We start from the raw sequence: 17,862 nt of genomic DNA, 5'->3' as shown, positions 1-17,862 counted from the left end.
TTCAGATGGCCCTGTGTATACAAAGCTTAGCAGAGCCTTGTAAATATTCTCTTTCCACATCTGAAATTGACCTGACTTTTCCCATGTGGAAATATTTTTTAGGAACATTTCAGTGTGTTTAGGGTGTTGTGAAGTTGGTTGGAAAGAATGACACAAACTGAGTTGACTAAGACTGGTCTGGAAGTTGGGAGAATGAGTGGGTTTTTCCTGCTGACATTTAAGATGGGTCTGTTTGGCCACTGTGCAGTGTTCCAGTACCTCTGGTTTTGTCATTAACTTGCTTCTAATGGTGCATGAGTTTCTGCCAACCTTTGTTTGGATGTAAAAGAAACATTCCGAGCCCCATTGTCCCAAACAGCAGAAACTGGAGAGAGAGTGAGACCTGGCAGATATTTATTGATAACCCATTAGCAGCCAGACGCTGGCTGAGCAAAGGCCAGAGAGACAGACAGACAGACAGATGTACTGCATCTGTGGCAAGGCCTGACTCTGGGTGCAGAGGACGTGGCCTTGGCTCTTGTGGAATAAACGGTGAGTGGAACCCAGAAGATATAATGCTGGGCCAGAGAGGCTCAGGGTTTCAGAGCAGAAAGGGGTCCTAGAGTGTGAAGTTTGGCCTCCTCTGATCTCCAGAAAGCCCAGGCCCAGAGAGCTTAGTGACTTGACAGAGGTCACACAGCACCTCAGTGGTCTGACCCAGCAGTCTGCTGTCGCTGCTAAGGGGCACCTCTTTCACAGAGTCCCAGGACTGGGTATCCCTGGGCTGGCTCCCTGTGTGCCACCCTCACTCCGGCCCCTTGGTGGGGAGGTGCAGTGGGCTGCCAGCCAAGCCGGGGCAGCCTGCCTCATGAGCCAGAGAGGCAGTGAGGGGGCTCCCAAAAGGAAGCTGGGGTACTCAAATCAGAAGAGGCTGCTGGGGCAGCTCCCACAAAAGATGTCCACTCCCAGGCAGGGTTGTGGGGGCTAGTCAGCAAGGGAGGTGAGGCAAGGGAAAGAAAGCAGTGGGAAAGAGGCAGGAAAGGGCATTCCTAGCTGCCCGTGGGTCCCAGGAGGGAAACACGAAGGGGACTGAGCTGCCCTCAGGCCCCTGGGTCTGCTTCTGCAGTGAAGACTCCTCACTCTGAAACAGAGAGCTGCGTTCAGCTTTCCCATTTTGCTCTCGGTTCAGAGGGACACCAAGTGATTGGGAGATGGGGGGAGGGAGGTGGTTTGAGCCAACCATGGGATCCAAGATTTGTGGAAACTTTTCATCAATGGGTGTGTGTGTGGGGGGGTGGGGGGGTGGATATTTTTTATTTTATACTGAAAAATTTTGAGATTTTTGAGGATAAATGGAAATATTGGTGACTCTTTAAAGCCCTTTTTTCAAACCTTAAACCACTTATTACTTTAGAATATAAAGGAGTGAATATGCCAGTGCACATGAGTATTTACTACGTGAAGGGCTTGGCTGAAAATGGGAAGATGAATAAATGTGTGGTCTCTGCTCTGAGGGAATACAAACACCTGTCAGGGAGAGAGACCTATAAACATAGACTTTTCAGTGACTCTGGTATATGACAGGGCTGTGGGATCACAGGGCAAGGGGCAGATTATCACTCAGGATAATTTCCTCATGGGGAAATAACACTGATTACTGCACATGTTGAGCATGTTTTCATGTGTGTTTTGGCCACTTGTATTCTTTTAAAAATAATTCGTCATTGTTTGCCTAGTTTAAAAATGTGGATGTTTTTCTTGGTGGTTTGTAAGAACTCTTTACATATCAAGAATATTAGTCATTTGTTTCTTGGTGCATATATTTTGCAAGTTATTTGCCTTTTATTTTTAAAATTGTTACAGTTTATCAAGATAAAATTTGGATACCATAAAATTTACCTATTTGAAGTATAGAATTCAATGGTTTTTAATAAATTTACAGGGTTTTGACCTTATCACCATAATCTAATCTTAGAACATTTTTATCAACCATACATGTTTTGTGGACTGCCAAATGGTCTTCCAAAGCAGTTCCACCATTTTACGTTTTACCAGCAATGTATGAGGACTCTAATTTCTGCACATCCTCTCAAGTACTTGTTACTGTCTGCTTCTTCTTCTTTTTAATTTTTTTCCCACCATTTTCTGTGCTCTCTTTAAGATTCGTATTATTTAGATGTTGGACTTCCTTCACTGGTACTCTAATTTTCTTATCCTTTCTTGCCTACTTTTTTTTTTTCTTTTTATTTTACTTTCTTTGGAGATTTCCTCAATTTATTTTCTGAACTTTCTAATGTATCCTTTTTTAATTATAGTAATGTATGTATAACAATTTCTAGTTTTCAACAACTTTCAGGCATACAATTCAGTGGTATTATTTATATTCACAGTGTTGTTACCATCATCACCATCCCTTATGAATATATAATTTTATTTTTTAATGAAATTTTATTGAGGTATATTCACACACCATACAGTCCATCCAGAGTATACAGTCAGTGGCTAATGGTGTCATCATAGAGTTGCGCATTTATCACTACAATCAATTTTAGAACATTTTCATTACTCCAGGAAAAAGAAAAAGAGGAAACCCAAAACATCCCATATCACTTTGCCCCCCATATCATTGACCCCTAGCATTTATGTGGTACATTTGTTACTGTTGATGAAAGAATATTAAGATATTACTATTACCTATAGTCCATAGTGTGCAATAGATGTGTTTTTTTTTCCCATATGCCACTCTATTATTATCTCCTTACTGTAATAGTTTTGTATGTTTGTTGTAGTTCATGGAGGAACTTTTTAATATTTGTACAGTTAATCACAGGCATTGTCCACCACAAGATTCACTGTGTTATACATTCCCATGATTTAACTGGGAATGTATAACATGATTTAACCTCCAACTTTCTCTCTGGTAACATACATGACTCTAAATTCCCCTTTCTGCCACCTTCACCCACAATTCAGTACTGTTAATTATTCTCACAATAATGTGCTGCCATTACCTCTCTCCATTTCCAAACCTTTGACTTCAACCTCGTTAAACATTCCACACATATTAAGCAACCACTCCCCATTCTTTGGCCTCACTCTATATCCTGGTAACCCGTAATTAACCTGCAGTTAATCACAGTCAGTGTCCACCGCAAGATTTACTGAGTTATACATACCCATGTTTTAACCTCTGGCTTTCCTTCTGGTGACATATGTGACTCTAAACTTTCCCTATCAACCACATTCACAAACAATTCAGCACTGTTAGTTAATACACAAGATGATGTGCTACCATCATCTCTATCCATTTTCACTTGTTCAAATTCAACCTGGTTAAAAATGCTGCACATCTTGCTGAGCCTTCAGTCATGGGACATGCCCTTATGAAGCTCGTTACTGCAAAGGAGAGGCTAAACTTGCATATAATTGTGCCTAAGAGTCTCCCCCTGAGTGCCTCTTTGTTGCTCAGATGTGGCCCTCTCTCTCTCTAACTGAGCCATCTCGACAGGTGAACTTGCTGCCCTCCCCCCTACGTGGGACCTGACTTCCAGGGGTGTAAATCTCCCTGGCAATGCAGAGTATGACTCCGGGGATGAATGTGGGACTGAGAGTATCTTCTTGACCAAAAGGGGGATGCAAATGAGATGAAATAGTTTCAGTGGCTGAGAGATTTCAAATGGAGTCGAGAGGTCACTCTGGTGGACATTCTTATGCACTATATAGATGACACGTCTTAGGTTTTAATGTATTAGAATAGCTAGAAGTAAATACCTGAAACCACCAAACTCCAACCCAGCAGTCTGGACTCCTGAAGACAATTATATAATAATGTAGATTACAAGGGGTGACAGTGTGATTGTGAAGACCTTGTGGATCACACCTCCTTTATCAAGGGTATGGATGAGTAGAGAAATGGGGATAAAAACTAAAGGACAGATGGGGTGGGATGGGGGGGATGACTGGGGTGTTCTTTTTTCACTTTTATTTTTTATTCTTGTTCTGGTTCTTTCTGATGTAAGGAAAATGTTCAGAGATAGATTGTAGTGATGAACACATAACTATGTTATCATACTGTGGACAGTGGATTGTATACCATGGATGATTGTATGGTGTGTGAATGTATTTCAATAAAACTGAATTTAATAAGAAAAAAAATTGCTGCACATCTTAAGCAACTGCTCCCTATTCACTAGCTTCATTGTAACTCCCAGTAACCTATTTTCTAGATTCTGTGTCCATGAGTTTACAAAGTATAATTAGTTCATATTAGTGAGAGCATACGGTGTTTGTCATTTTGCGTCTGACTTATTTCACTCATCATAATGTCATCAGGATTCACCCATGTTGTCGCATGCTTCACGACTTCATTCCTTCTTACTGTTGAGTGATATTCCTTCATATGTATATACCACATTTTGTTTATCCATTCATCTGTTGATGGGCACTTGGATTGTTTCCGTCTTTTGGCAATTGTGAATGATGCCGCTGTAAACATCAGTGTGCAAATGTCTGTTCGTGTTCCTGCTTTCAGATCTTCTGGGTATTTGTCAAGTAGTGGGATTGCCAAGTAGTAAGGCAACTCTGTACTTAGCTTCCTGAGGAACTGCCAAACTGTCCTCCACAGTGGCTGTGCCATTTTACATTCCCACCAGCACTGAATATGTGTCCCTATTTTTCCACATCATCTTCAACATTTGTAGTTTCTTGTTTGTTTAACAGCGGCCATTCTAGTAGGTATGAAATGATACTTCATTCTGGTTTTGATTTGCATTGCCCTGGTAGATAATGAAGAAGAGCATCTTTTCATGTGCTTTTACTCACTTTTAAATTGTGTTGTCTGTCTTTTTATTGTTGCATTGTAGGATTTCTTTCTATATCCTGGATATCAAACCGTTATCAGATATGTGGTTTCCACATATTTTCTCCTGTTGAGTAGGCTGCCTTTTTGCCCTTTTGGCAAAGTCTTTTGAGACAAAGAAGTATTCAATTTTGAGGAAGTCCCATTTATCTATTTTTATTTTCACTGCTTATGCTTTGGGTGTAAGGTCTAGGAAACCAACTGTTACTAGATCTATTACCAAGACCTTTTCATCACCCAAAACAGAAACTCTGCACCCATTAAGCAATAGTTACCCATTGCTCTCCCCACTGGCCCCTTGTAACTTCTAATCTACTTTCTGTCTCTCTGAATTTGTGCATTCTAGTTATTTTGTATAATTGAGATCATACAATATTTATCCTTTTGTGTCTGGTTTATTTCATTGAACACAAAGTCTTCACAGTTCATCTCTTTTGTAGCATACATCAGAACCTCATTCCATTTTTAACAGCTGAATAATATTCCACTGTATGTATTAGACCACATTTTGTTTATCCATTCATCTGCTGATAGGCACTTGGATTGTTACCACCTTTTGTCAATTGTGAATAATGTTGCTATGAACATTGGTGTACAAATATCTGAGCCCCTGCTTTCAATTTTTTGTGTTATATACCTAGAAGTGGAATTTCTAGGTCATGCAGTAATACTATGTTTAACTTTTTGAGGAACTGCCAAACTGTTTTCCACAGTGGCAGCGCCATTTTACATTCCCAGCAACAATGTATGAGGTTTCCTATTTCTCTTCATCTTTGCCAACACTTGTTCTTTTCTTTTCCTTTGTTTTTCTTTTTTGTTTTAAATGGCCATCCTCATGGATGTGAAGCAGTATCTCATTTGCATTCCACTAATGGCTAATGAGATTGAGCATCTTTTCATTTGCTTTTTGGCCATTTGCATTTGATTATCTTCTTTGGAAAAATGTGTATTCAAGTCTTTTGCCCATTTTTTTTTTCATTTTTATTGAGATTGTTCAGATACCATACAATTATCCAAAGATCCAAAGTGTACAATCGCTTGCCCCTGGGTACCCTCATACGGCTGTGCATCCATCACACTTAATTTTTGTTCAATTTTTAGAAACTTTTCATTACTCCAGACAAGAAATAAAGTGAAAGATGAAAAAAGAAAAAAAGAAAAGGAAACTCTAATCCTCCCCTATCCCTAACCAACCCCCCTCAATTGTTGACTCCTAGTGTTGATATAGTACATTGGTTACTGTTTATGAAAAAATGTTGAAATACTACTAACTATAGTATATAGTTTGTAATAGGTATATAGTTCTTCCCTATATGCCCCTCTATTATTAACTTTTAATTGTATTGTCATACATTTGTTCTGGTTCATGGAAGCGATTTCTAGTATTTGTACACTTGATCATGGACATTGCCCACCATAGGATTCAGTTTTATACATTCCCATCTTTTGACCTCCAACTTTCCTTCTGGTAACATATATGACTCTGAGCTTCCCCTTTCCACCTCATTCACACACCATTCAGCACTGTTAGTTATTCTCACATCTTGCTACCAACAACCCTGTTCATTTCCAAACATTTAAGTTCATCCTAGTTGAACATTCTGCTCATACTAAGCAACCACTCCCCATTCTTAAACCTCGTCCTGTATCTGGGCACCTTATATTTCATGTCTATGAGTTTACATATTGTAATTAATTCCTATCAGTGAGACCCTGCCATAATTGTCCTTATATGTCTGGCTTATTTCACTCAGTGTGTTGCCCTCGAGGTTTTGTCATCAACCCATTTTTTTTTAATATGTTTTTGTTCACTCACCATACATTCCATCCCAAGTAAATAATCGATGGTTCTCTGCATGGTCATACATTTATGTGTTCACCATCTTTACCACTGTCTATATAAGGGCACCTACATTTCTTCCACAAGGCAGGAGGGAGAGTCAAAGAAGGTAGAGAGGCAAAAGAAAGAGGAAAAAAAATGACAGCTAGGAAACAGCAAAAGGAAAAATAACCTTAAATCAAAGTAGAATAAAGAATCAGACAATACCACCAATGCCTCCCCTATCCCCCCCTCTTATCTGCATTTACCTTGGTATATCACCTTTGTTACATTAGAGGAAGCATAATACAATGATTCTATTAGTTACGGTCTCTAGTTTACGCTGACTTCATCCCTCCCCCAATGCCTCCCCATTTTCAACACCTTGCAAGGTTGACATTTGCTTGTTCTTCCTCATAAAAGAACATATTTGTACATTTTATCACAATTGTTGAATACTCTATAGTTCACCAAGTTACACAGTCCCAGTCGTTATCTTTCCTCCTTTCTTGTGGTGTCTCACATGCTCCCCACCTTCCTCTCTCAACCGTATTCATGTTACCTTTGTTCAGTGCACTTACATTGTTGTGCTACCATCTCCCAAAATTGTGTTCCAAACCACGCACTCCTGTATTCTATCACCCTGTAGTGCTCCCTTTAGTATTTCCTGTAGGGCGGGTGTCTTGTTCACAAAGTCTCTCATTGTCTGTTTGTCAGAAAATATTTTGAGCTCTCCCTCATATTTGAAGGACAGCTTTGCTGGATACAGGATTCTTGGTTGGCAGTTTTTCTCTTTCAGTATCTTAAATATATCACACCACTTCCTTCTTGCCTCCATGGTTTCTGCTGAGAGATCCACACATAGTCTTATTAAGCTTCCTTTGTATGTAATGGATTGCTTTTCTCTTGCTGCTTTCAGGATTCTCTTTGTCTTTGACATTTGATAATCTGATTATTAAGTGTCTTGGCGTAGGCCTAGTCACATCTCTTCTGTTTGGAATATGCTGTGCTTCTTGGATCTGTAATTTTATGTCTTTCGTAAGAGATGGGAAATTTTCATTAATTATTTCCTCTATTATTGCTTCTGCCCCCTTCCCCTTGTCTTCTCCTTCTGGGACACCAGTGATACATACATTCTTGTAGTTTGTTTCATCCTTGAGTTCCCGGAGATGTTGCTCATATTTTTTCATTATTTTCTCCATCTGCTCCTTTGCGTGTAGGCTTTCAGGTGTTTTGTTCTCCAGTTCCTGGGTGTTTTCTTCTGCCTCTTGAGATCTGCTGTTGTATATTTCCATTGTGTCTTTCATCTCTTGTGTTGTGCCTTTCATTTCCATATATTCTACTGGTTGTTTTTTTGAACTTTTGATTTCTGCCGTATACATGTCCAGTGCTTCCTTTACAGCCTCTATCTCTTTTGCAATATCTTCTCTAAACTTTTTTATTTGATTTAGCGTTAGTTTAAATTCCTGTATCTCAGTTGAAGTGTACATTTTTTCCTTTGACTGGGCCATAACTTTGTTTTTCTTAGTGTAGGTTGTAATTTTCTGTTGTCTAGGCATGGTTTCCTTGGTTATCCAAATCAGGGTTTCCCAGACCAGAACAGGCTCAGGTCCCAGAGGGAAGAAATATTCAGTATCTGGTTTCCCTGCTGGTGTGTCTTAGAAAATTGCTCCAGCCTTTGATGCCTCAGGTCACTGTGCTTTTCTGCCCAGCAGGTGATTCCTGTTAGCCTATAATTCTTGACTGGTGTGAGGAGGTATGGCTGTGTTCCCCCAGGCTCTGGGGTCTGGTTCTGAATGGAAGGGGCCCCACCCCTTTCCTCCTAGAGAAGACAGACCCCTCAAGTGGAGGTCATTAGCATTTCAATGGTCTCACTCTCTACTTATGCTGTCTCCACCCTTCCCCAAGTCACAGCCCTGGAAACTGAAAATGACTGGGGCTTTCTCCACTGAGCAGAAAAAGAAACAGATAGTCCCCTTCAGACCCAGTCCAAGATGACCCTCCGGCTCTCCAAGGTCAGTCGTCACCCAAAGCCTCTGTTTTTTGGGGATGTGTACCTGTAGTGAGCAGTTCACACTCGCTACTTAAAACCCCAGTTGGTGCTCAGCTGAGCTATATTCACTTGCTGGGAGAGAGCTTCTCTCTGGCACCACGAGGCTTTGCAGCTTGGGCTATGGAGGAGGGGGTCTCACGACTTGGTTCCGCAGGTTTTACTTACAGATTTTCTGCTGTGTTCTTGGGCATTCCTCCCAATTCAGGTTGGTGTATGATGAGTGGATGGTCTTGTTTGTCCCCCTGCAGTTATTCTGGATTATTTACTAGTTGTTTCTGGTTTTCTGCAGTTGTTCCAGGGGGACTACTTAGCTTCCACTCCTCTCTATGCCGCCATCTTGCCCCGCCTCCAAGTCTTTTGCCCATTTTTAAATTGGGTTGTCTTTTTTTTTATGTTGAATTGTAGTATTTCTTTATAATTCTGGATATTAAACCCTTATCAGATAGGTGATTTTCAAACATTTTCTCCCATTTTGTAGGTTGTCTTCACTTTCCTGATAATCTTCTTTGTTGCACAAAGTTTTTAATTTTGATGAAGTCCCATTTATCTATTTATTCTTTTCTTGCTTGTGTTTTTTGGTACAAAGTCTAAGAATTCATTGCCTAACACAAGGTTCTGAAGATATTTTCCTATGTTTTCTTCTAAGTTTTATACTTTTAGCTCTTATGTTTAGGTGTTTAATCCATTTTGAGTTAAGTTTTGTATATGGTGTGAGGTAGGGATCCACTTTCATTCTTTTGCATGTCAATATCCAGAATCATTTGTTGAAGAGACTGTTCTTTCCCCCATTGAGTATACTTGCTACTCTTGTCAAAAACCAATTAGCCATAGATATACTGGTTTATTTCTGTGCTCTCAATTCTATTCCATTGGTCTATAAGTCTGTCCTTATGCCAGTACGACACTGTTTTGATTACCGTAGCTTTGTAATAAGTTTGGAAATTGGGAAGTGTGATTTTTCCCACTTTGTTCTTCTGTTTCAAGATGTTTTTACCTTTGAATTATATGATTTCATTTCTGTAAAGAAGACTGTTAGAATTTTGGTTGGGATTGCACTGACTCAGTAGACTGCCTTGGGTAGAACTGACATCCTAACAGTATTTAATCTTCCAGTCCATGAATACAGACTGTCCTTCCACTTATTTAGGTCTTCTTTAATTTCTTACAGTAATGATTTGTACTTTTCTGCATGCAAGTCCTATACATCCTTGGTAAAATTTATTCCTAGATACTTTATTCTGCTGGTTGCTATTGTAAATGGAAGTGTTTTTCCTCTGCGAGTCTTTTCTGTTTCCGGTTTCTTCCCTGATAGAGTATCCCATCCTGGGGAGCCAGATGGGGTCAATCCAGAAAGGTGTGCCATTCCAGAAAAGTCTGTTTTGTGTTTAGGTGGTCCAGTCCGATAGAAACTGTATTGAGTGAGCACAGCACTTTCACTGCAGTTTTACTATGGTGTTTCTCTCTTTTTTTTTTTTTCTCCCCAGGCACCCTTTTGTATGCAGCATCCTCAACAGCCTGTGCTCTGCCCAGGGTCTCTGTGGACTTTGGTCCCTGTGCCTGAATATGCATGGTTTTATCCTTTGTGCTGTTAATGTGGTTTATTACATTTATTGATTTTCTTATGTGGAACCATCCTTGTATATCTGGGATGGATCTCACTTGATCTTGATGTGTAATTCTTTTGATGTGCTATTGGATTCAGTTTGCTAGTGTTTTGTTGAGGATTTTTGCTTCTGTATTTATAAGGAATACTGGTCTGCAGTTTTCTTGTGGTCTCTTTATCTGGCTTTGATAGGAGGGTGATGAGTTAGGGAGTACTCCCTCTTTAATTTTTTGGAAGACTTTGAGCAGAGTAGGTGTCAATTCTTTTTGGAATGTTCAGTAAAATTCCCCTGTGAAGCCATCTGGTACTGTTTTTTCCTTTGTAGGGAGTTTTTATTTCTGCTTCAGTCTCCTTACTGGTTATTGGTTTGCTGAGATCTTCTGTTTCTTTTTGAGCCAGTTAGGTAGTTTGTGTGTTTCTAGAAATTTGTCCATTTCGTCTAGGTCATACAGTTTGTTGGTGTCATGGTATCCTCATTTTTTTTTTAAATAACTTCTTTACTTCCAACATGTTCCTACTCTACCCCAAGAAAAAAACCTAATATAGCAACATTTCTGTGAACTTGTTCCTACATGGTATCCTCTTATAGTCCTTTTTATTTCTGTGGGGTCAATAGCGATATCCCCGTGTTCATTTCTGATTTTAGTTATTTGTGCTTCCTCTCTTTTTATCTCTGTCAGTCTAACAAAAGGTTTGTTGATTTTATTGATCTTTTCAAAGAACCAACTTTTGATTTTGTTGATTCTTTCTATTTTTTAAAAAATTCTCTATCTCATTTATCTCCACTCTAATCTTCATTATTTCCTTTCTTCTGCTTGCTTTGGGTTATTTTGTTCTTTTTCTAGATCCCCTAGTTTTGAGGTAAGGTCTCTGATTTGAGACCTTTCTTTCCTTCATAATGTAAGCACTTTAGAGCTATAAATTTCCCTCTCAGCACTGCCTTTGCTGCATCCCGTAAGTTTTGGTATGTTGTGTTTTCATTTTCATTGTCTCAAGATATTTCCCAGTTTCCCTTTTGAGTTCTTATTTGACACATAGGTTGTTTACATTGTTTAATTTACACATTTTGTGACATTTCTACTGTTTCTCTTTTATTGATTTCTAGCTTCATTACATTGTTATCAGATGAGATACATTGCATGATTTCAATATGGTTTGTGAACTGCTATTTAGTCTATCCTGGAGAACGATCCATGTGCAGTATAGAAGAATATGTATTTTGCTGCTATTGGGTGGAGTGTTCTATAAAATTCTTTTAGGTCTAGTTGGTTTAGAGTTTTATTCATGTCTTCTGTTTCCTTATTGATCTTCTGTCTAGATGATCTATCCATTATTTTTGTTTGTTTGTTTGTTTTGTGTATGTGTGTGTGTTTTTGTTCTTTTGGATGATCTGTCCATTATTGAAAGCAGGGTATTGTAGTCTCCTACTATTAAAGTAGACCTGTCTGTTTCTTCCTTCAAATCTGTCAATATTTGCTTCATATATTTTGGGGCTTCGCTGTTAGGTGCATCAATATTTATAATTTTTATGTCTTGTTTAATTGCCTCGTTTATCAGTATATAGTGGCTCTCTTTTGGTTACTCCTTACCTGGTATATTTTTCCATCCTTTCACTTTCAACTTTCTTGTGTCTTTGAATTTAAGGTGAGTCTCTTGTAAACAGCATATAGTTGGATTGCACTTTGAATCCTTTCTGCCAATCTCTGCCATTTGACTGGGGAGTTTAATCCATTTATGTTAAAGAAACTACTCATAATGCAGTGCTTTCTTTTTTTCTATGTTGATGCAGTTTTATTAAGATATATTCACACACCATCTCAACCATCTGAAATATACAATCACTGGCTCACAGTATCATCACATAGTTGTACATACAACTCCGTGATGAATTTTAGAACATTTTCTTTATTCCAGAAAAGAAATGAAAAGAAAAAAGAAAACCCAAATTCTCCCATACCCCTTATCGCCCCTATTATTGACCCATAATAGTGGCATAGTACATCATTACTGGTGTGAAAGAGTATTAAAATATTACTGTTAACCATAGTCCACAGTTTACAATAGGTTTATTTTTTTCCCTGAATGTATTTTTCATGCATGTTCTTTGTGGTTACTAGGGAATTAAAATTTAACACTTAACATTTTTTCCTATACTCCTCCATCCCCCCACCTTGTTTTTTTGTACTTGTTGCAAATTATATCTTTGTACATTGTGCATCCCAAGCCATCAATTTATTATACTTTTTATGTATTTTCATTTTAGCACTTGCATGAAGCAAAAAGTGGAGTTAAATAACAATGTAATATAATAGTACTGACATTTATAATTACCGATAAGACTACCTTTACTGGAGGTCTTTCTTTACGTTGCTTTGATTCACTGTCTATTGTTCTTTCCTTTCAGTGTGAAGAATTTTCTTTACCATTGCTTGTAGGGCAGATCTAGTGGCGACAGATTCCCTCAGCCTTTGTTTATCTGGGAATATCTTAATGTCTCCTTCATTTTTGAAAGAAAGTTTTGCCAGATATAAGATTCTTGGTTGCCAGTTGTTTTCTTTCAGCACTTTAAATATTTCTTCTTGCTTCCTTGTTTTCTGATGGGAAATCAGCACTTGCTCTTATTAGGATTTCCTCATATGTAACTTGTTGCTTTTTTCTTGCAGCTCGAAACTATGTGTCTGGGTGTGGTTTTCTTTGAATTTATCCTGTTTGGGGTTAATTGGGATTCTTGAATGTGCATATTCATCTCTTTTTTTAAATTTGGGAAGTTTTCTGCCATCATTTCTTTGAATATTACTTCTGTCCTTTTCTCTCTGCTCCTTCTGGGACTCCCATAATGCATATATTGGTACGCTTGATGGTGTCCCACAGGTGTCTTAGACTGTATTTTATTATTGATTGATTGGTTGGTTGATTGATTTTTATTACTCTTTTATCTTTCTGCTCCTCAGCCTCAATCATTTCATTTATATTGTCACAGAGTTCACTGATTCTTTCTTTTACCACCTCCAATCTGCTGTTGAAACCGTCTATGTAGTTTTCCATTTCAGTTATTATGTTCTTAAACTCCAGTGTTTCTCTGGGGAGATTCCCTTATTGTTCATTCATTGTTCTTTCTCTGTGTTTTCTTTGTCTCTTTAAGCATATTGAGGATCATAATTTTGAAGTCTTGGTCTGTTTGGTCCAAAGTTGGTCCTTTTCATTGATGGATTATGGATTTTTATCTTGTTCGTTTGGATGAGCCATCATTTACTAATTCTTTGCAGTCTTTTGTTTCACACTGTATATTTTAATATTTTAAAGTGTTAACACTTGGATTTAGTCCCTGGGCTGTCCCTTAAGTTTGTATCCAGCTAGTGATATGACAGAGATTTTCTTGAATGCAAGGGAGCTAATCCAAACAAACCAACCAAGGCAAAATGTACCTTTCACTCTCTGCAAATTGGGTTTGCTTTGGCTGGTTGTCCCCTCCAGAGCCTAGCCCTCCCATCAAGCAGATCACCCCAAGGCAAATGGGAAGTGCAGAGTCCCCTCTGTCTTATCTGAGCCTGGTTGGACCTGATTCCACCAGCCTGCTTCTTCTCTTGGGCCTGTGCTCCCTGGAGGCCCCACGAATTCACTGTTTATAGTCCAGGGGAGTTTGAGAGAATACCCCTTCCACTCCCTTTGGAATTTAACTCCTCCTTCCTGGGTGCTCTTTGGAGGAACTTTATGCAGGTCGTTCTTTGCCCCAGGCTGTTTCTCACCATGTCCCAGCTGTTTGCAAGGGGCTTCTCTGCCCTCAGGATAAACTCTGGGAGGGCAAGCAGGAGACAGATTTCCCCCATTCAGTCTCTCAGACCCACCCAATAGACTGGCACTGGCCCGCATGCACCCCAGTATACACGCAGGGCCATGCTCCCTCTGGAACAGGGCCAGGGACCCACAGTGGGAGCTCACGCTGGCTGCACCCTGTGTGGTAGAGGGTGTCAGGAAGGGTCCAGCAAGGAAGCCAGGAGCTGCTTCTATGGCTTTTGAAGATGTGTTTTTAAATTCAGCACTTTCCCAGTTAATGCAGCCCTTTAACGGTTTCCCTAGTTTTGAGGACTTCTGCTGTCTTTAAGAGTCTTCTGCCTTCTTTGCCTGAGGGAAGTCGGAACAGTGGCTGCCCTCATAGAGGCCTCCAGAGATCTGAAGGAGCCGATCACAGGTAGAGATCTGGGATCAGACCACACATCTCCGGAGTTTGGAGGATTAGTTCTCTATGTCCCACCCTGGCACCAGCAAGCTGAGCCAGGAGCCAAAGTTCCAGTCCCCCCTGACATCCTATTGGACAGTATCCAACTTGCATTGCCTTTAAGAAGCAGATCACAGCTGCATGGTGGGTGGCTGTTTATCCAGCATGAGCTGTGTGGGGCTCTCAGGTAATTTGTCCAGTCACCCACACAGCTACTGGGGTGTCCAAAAGGGCCACAGCACTTGATCTTGTGGATAGCTTCATATGAACTATTCATAATGTATAGTTTTAGAAATCATCTTTAGGGGGCAATAGAGGTGGCTTTTGGCAAATCAATCTGTAGTTTCTTGTTTTGGTTTTTTCCTAAATGCTTCGTGGGCCCTCTCATTGCATATCAGGCCATATATTTTCTTTACTGTTTTGGGGAATGCCTCCTCCTAGCCCCATCCTGCTGACAGGAATCCACTGCAAAACAGGTACTTGCCACGTCCTGGCTCAGCAAGACTAGTAAGGCAGGTGGACTTTTTTAACTGTTTTCCTTTTAACTGTTTGAAACTGGAGTATGAGGGACTCACAGAAAAGTGCACAAGTTATACAGATACGATTCTGGGAATTACCCTGATATGTAGCACTTGCCAATTACTGTGGTGTGAATACCCGCATCGTGGCAGATTTCATGGCAGGTTACCTGTGTAACCACCACACCAGTCAAAAAATAGATTACTGTTACCCTGAAAACCTCCCTCTTGCCCTTTCCTCTCTCCTCATCGCTGTCTCTTCACTTCTAACACCGTAGATTAATTTTTCTTGCCTTTGAACTTAATGTGAATGGAATCCTGCACTGTCTGGCTTTGTTCATATAACATTAGGTTTGAGATTCATGTGGTTGTCATCTAGTTCATTAGCATTGCTTTATGGTTTTCCAGACAATGCCACAAATTATCTTACTGTTGACAGGCATTTGGGGTGATTCTAGTTTTTGACTAATATGAATACTACCAATACGAAAGCATGACTTTTGGTGCACAAATCCATGCATTTCTGTTGATTATATGCCTAGGAGTGGAGCTGCCAGGTCATAGGATCGGCATGTATGTAGCTTTGATAGATAATCCTAAACATGTTTCTAAAGTTGTGCCAGTGTGCACCACCACCACCAAGAGTTTGAGCATCCCACTTGCTCCCTGTCTTCACCACTACTTGATATGATCAGTCTTTTATAAGTTATCCAGTGTGTGGTGTGGTGGTGGAGAGCTGTCTATACTCCAGAAAAATGTGTTCTTAAAGTTAACCCATTCTTGTGGGTATGAACCCATTGTAAGTAGGACCTTTTAATGAGGCTACTTCAGTTAAGATGTGGCCCACCTTAATCAGGTTGGGTCTTAATCCTCTTACTGGAGACTATTATAAATGGAATGAAGAGAGAGAGAGAGAGCACTATGGAAGCAAGACTGAAATCAACAAAACCTGGAAGAGAACAGAGAGACCAGAAGATGCCGCCAAATGCCTTTCCACGTGGCAGAGGAGCCAAGGATCTCCAGCAGTTGGTCTTTGGGAAGAAAGTATCGCCTTAATGATGCCTTGATTTGGACATTTTCTTGGCCTTAAAACTGTTAGCTAATAAATTCTCATTGTTCAAGCCAAACCATTTCATGGTATTTGCTTTAAGCTGCCTAGGAAACTAAAACATGTAGTTTGCTAATAAATCTTCTAACAACTGGCAACCCACCCCACCCCTCCCCATCGCCAGCAACAAAACCCTGATATGTAGCACTTGCCAATTGCTGTGGTGTAAATACCCCCATCATGGCAGATTTCAAGCTACCAGTGTAATGTCATAAAAACAGCTGGACAAAGATGCACACAATCAGCTTTCCATAGTTGGTACAAGAAGCTCCATCCACCTCCGATGTCAGCTATTTGATGCCTTTCAACAGCCATCAAAACTAAGGCAGGAGAAGAGGAAATCAAGGAGCAGCTGTTCCTTGGTTATTGAGTTGTACACAGTTGTCAGCATCAGCAGAGACTTAAACCATTAAGCCATGGGTAGATGGTTTCAGCTGAAGATTAAGTCAAGAAGGTCACCAGGCACCTTGAACGGCCAGGAAGGTAGTACATTTAGACCTAATTACCTTTTCACCCTTGCTGGGCCTTGTATGCTCCACCTGTGCTCTTTCAGACCACTGGGAAAGTCTCCCCATCTATATGTTTATCTGTAAAATAGGGTGACTGAACTAGGTGTTCTTGGGACTCCCTTCTGATTCTGTGTTCTGCAAAATTGTCCTCAGATTGAGGGGCCGTGGGCAAAGTAAGAAAGCTGCTTATCCAGGGGAAATTTGGATTGAATGACAAAGTTAGAGAAATCCCTCATGAAACTTTCAGTGAGAATCCATGTAGGGAAAATAGCTAGGGTGGTGTTTTAATTTTCTGGCTGCTGAAACAAATACCATACGATAGGTTGGGTTAACAACGGAATTTATTGGCTCACAGTTTCAGAGGCTAGAAGTCTTGCTTCCTCCTTGATCGATATCTTCTGGTGACCTGTAGTCTTTGTGGTCCCTGGTTTTTCTGTCACATGGCAGTGCACACAGTGGTGTCTTTGTCTTTTTCCTCCCAGTTCCATTGACTTCTGGGTCCTGGTAGCTTCCTGTGGCTTCTGTCTTGCTGTGGCCTTCCCTATAAGGCCTCCAGTAATAAAATGAAGACCCATCCTGATTGGGTTGGGCCACACCTTAACTGAAGTAACCTCATCAAAAGGTCCTATTTACAATGGGTTCACACCCACAGGAATGTATTAACGTTAAGAAGATGTTTTTCTGGGGTCCATAACCCCAAGCCGCCACAGGGGGTCTTGGCTGCCAGACCTGCTTCGTGTCAAAAATTCAAGTTTATGCTTGAGATAATGAGCTGTTACCCATCAGCTCAGTTCAATTTCCTTCTGCCATCTTAGCAAAGGCAGTTTTAAGACAGATTTGTTTATTTAAAAATTCTTCCTATCAAAGGAGATTAGGCAGCAATGCATATGGTGATTAGTCTGAATAAAAGTTATTTTTGTGGAATGCTCAGAAATCAGAAGACTGTTTCATTAAACACCGTTCCAGTGTAACCACTTAGTTCCTTCCAGAGGAAAAACTCTGTATTGCTGCTTATTTCATGCAAATGATGTTTAGATTTGGGTAGAAGTGGAGAGAGTTGAGTTTAGGAAATCTAGTGTGATTCAGAAGCAGGCAAACTTTTCATGAAGATCTGTGCACCTGAAGACCTGGCCCTTGGTGAGGAAGGTGGCTTCTGAAGTTTCCAAATATTCTGCTTGCTTACCTACTAACCATCACAA

General features: G+C 40.1%; 1 protein-coding gene across 7 annotated transcripts in view; it reads left to right on the top strand.

Annotated features, from left to right (window-relative positions):
* The window catches only part of NINL (ninein like), a 190,609-nt gene that overhangs the window by 44,852 nt on the left and 127,895 nt on the right, over positions 1-17,862 (top strand). For 2 of the 7 annotated variants that reach the window (XM_037811295.1, XM_037811296.1), the window contains exon 1: positions 178-531. The exons of 2 other annotated variants lie outside the window; for them this stretch is intronic. In XM_037811295.1, coding sequence (XP_037667223.1) covers positions 294-531 — 238 coding nt within the window. In that variant the 5' untranslated portion in view covers positions 178-293. Of the gene's footprint in view, positions 1-171; positions 532-17,862 lie in introns of those variants that run through there. 3 more of the 7 variants (XM_037811297.1, XM_037811294.1, XM_037811298.1) reach the window with 3 other exon arrangements.

The sequence above is a fragment of the Choloepus didactylus genome, chromosome 19, assembly GCF_015220235.1.
Source record: "Choloepus didactylus isolate mChoDid1 chromosome 19, mChoDid1.pri, whole genome shotgun sequence".
NCBI lineage: Eukaryota > Metazoa > Chordata > Mammalia > Pilosa > Megalonychidae > Choloepus > Choloepus didactylus.
Note: the sequence above shows the minus strand (reverse complement) of the source record. Positions and strands in the feature narration are given on the sequence as shown.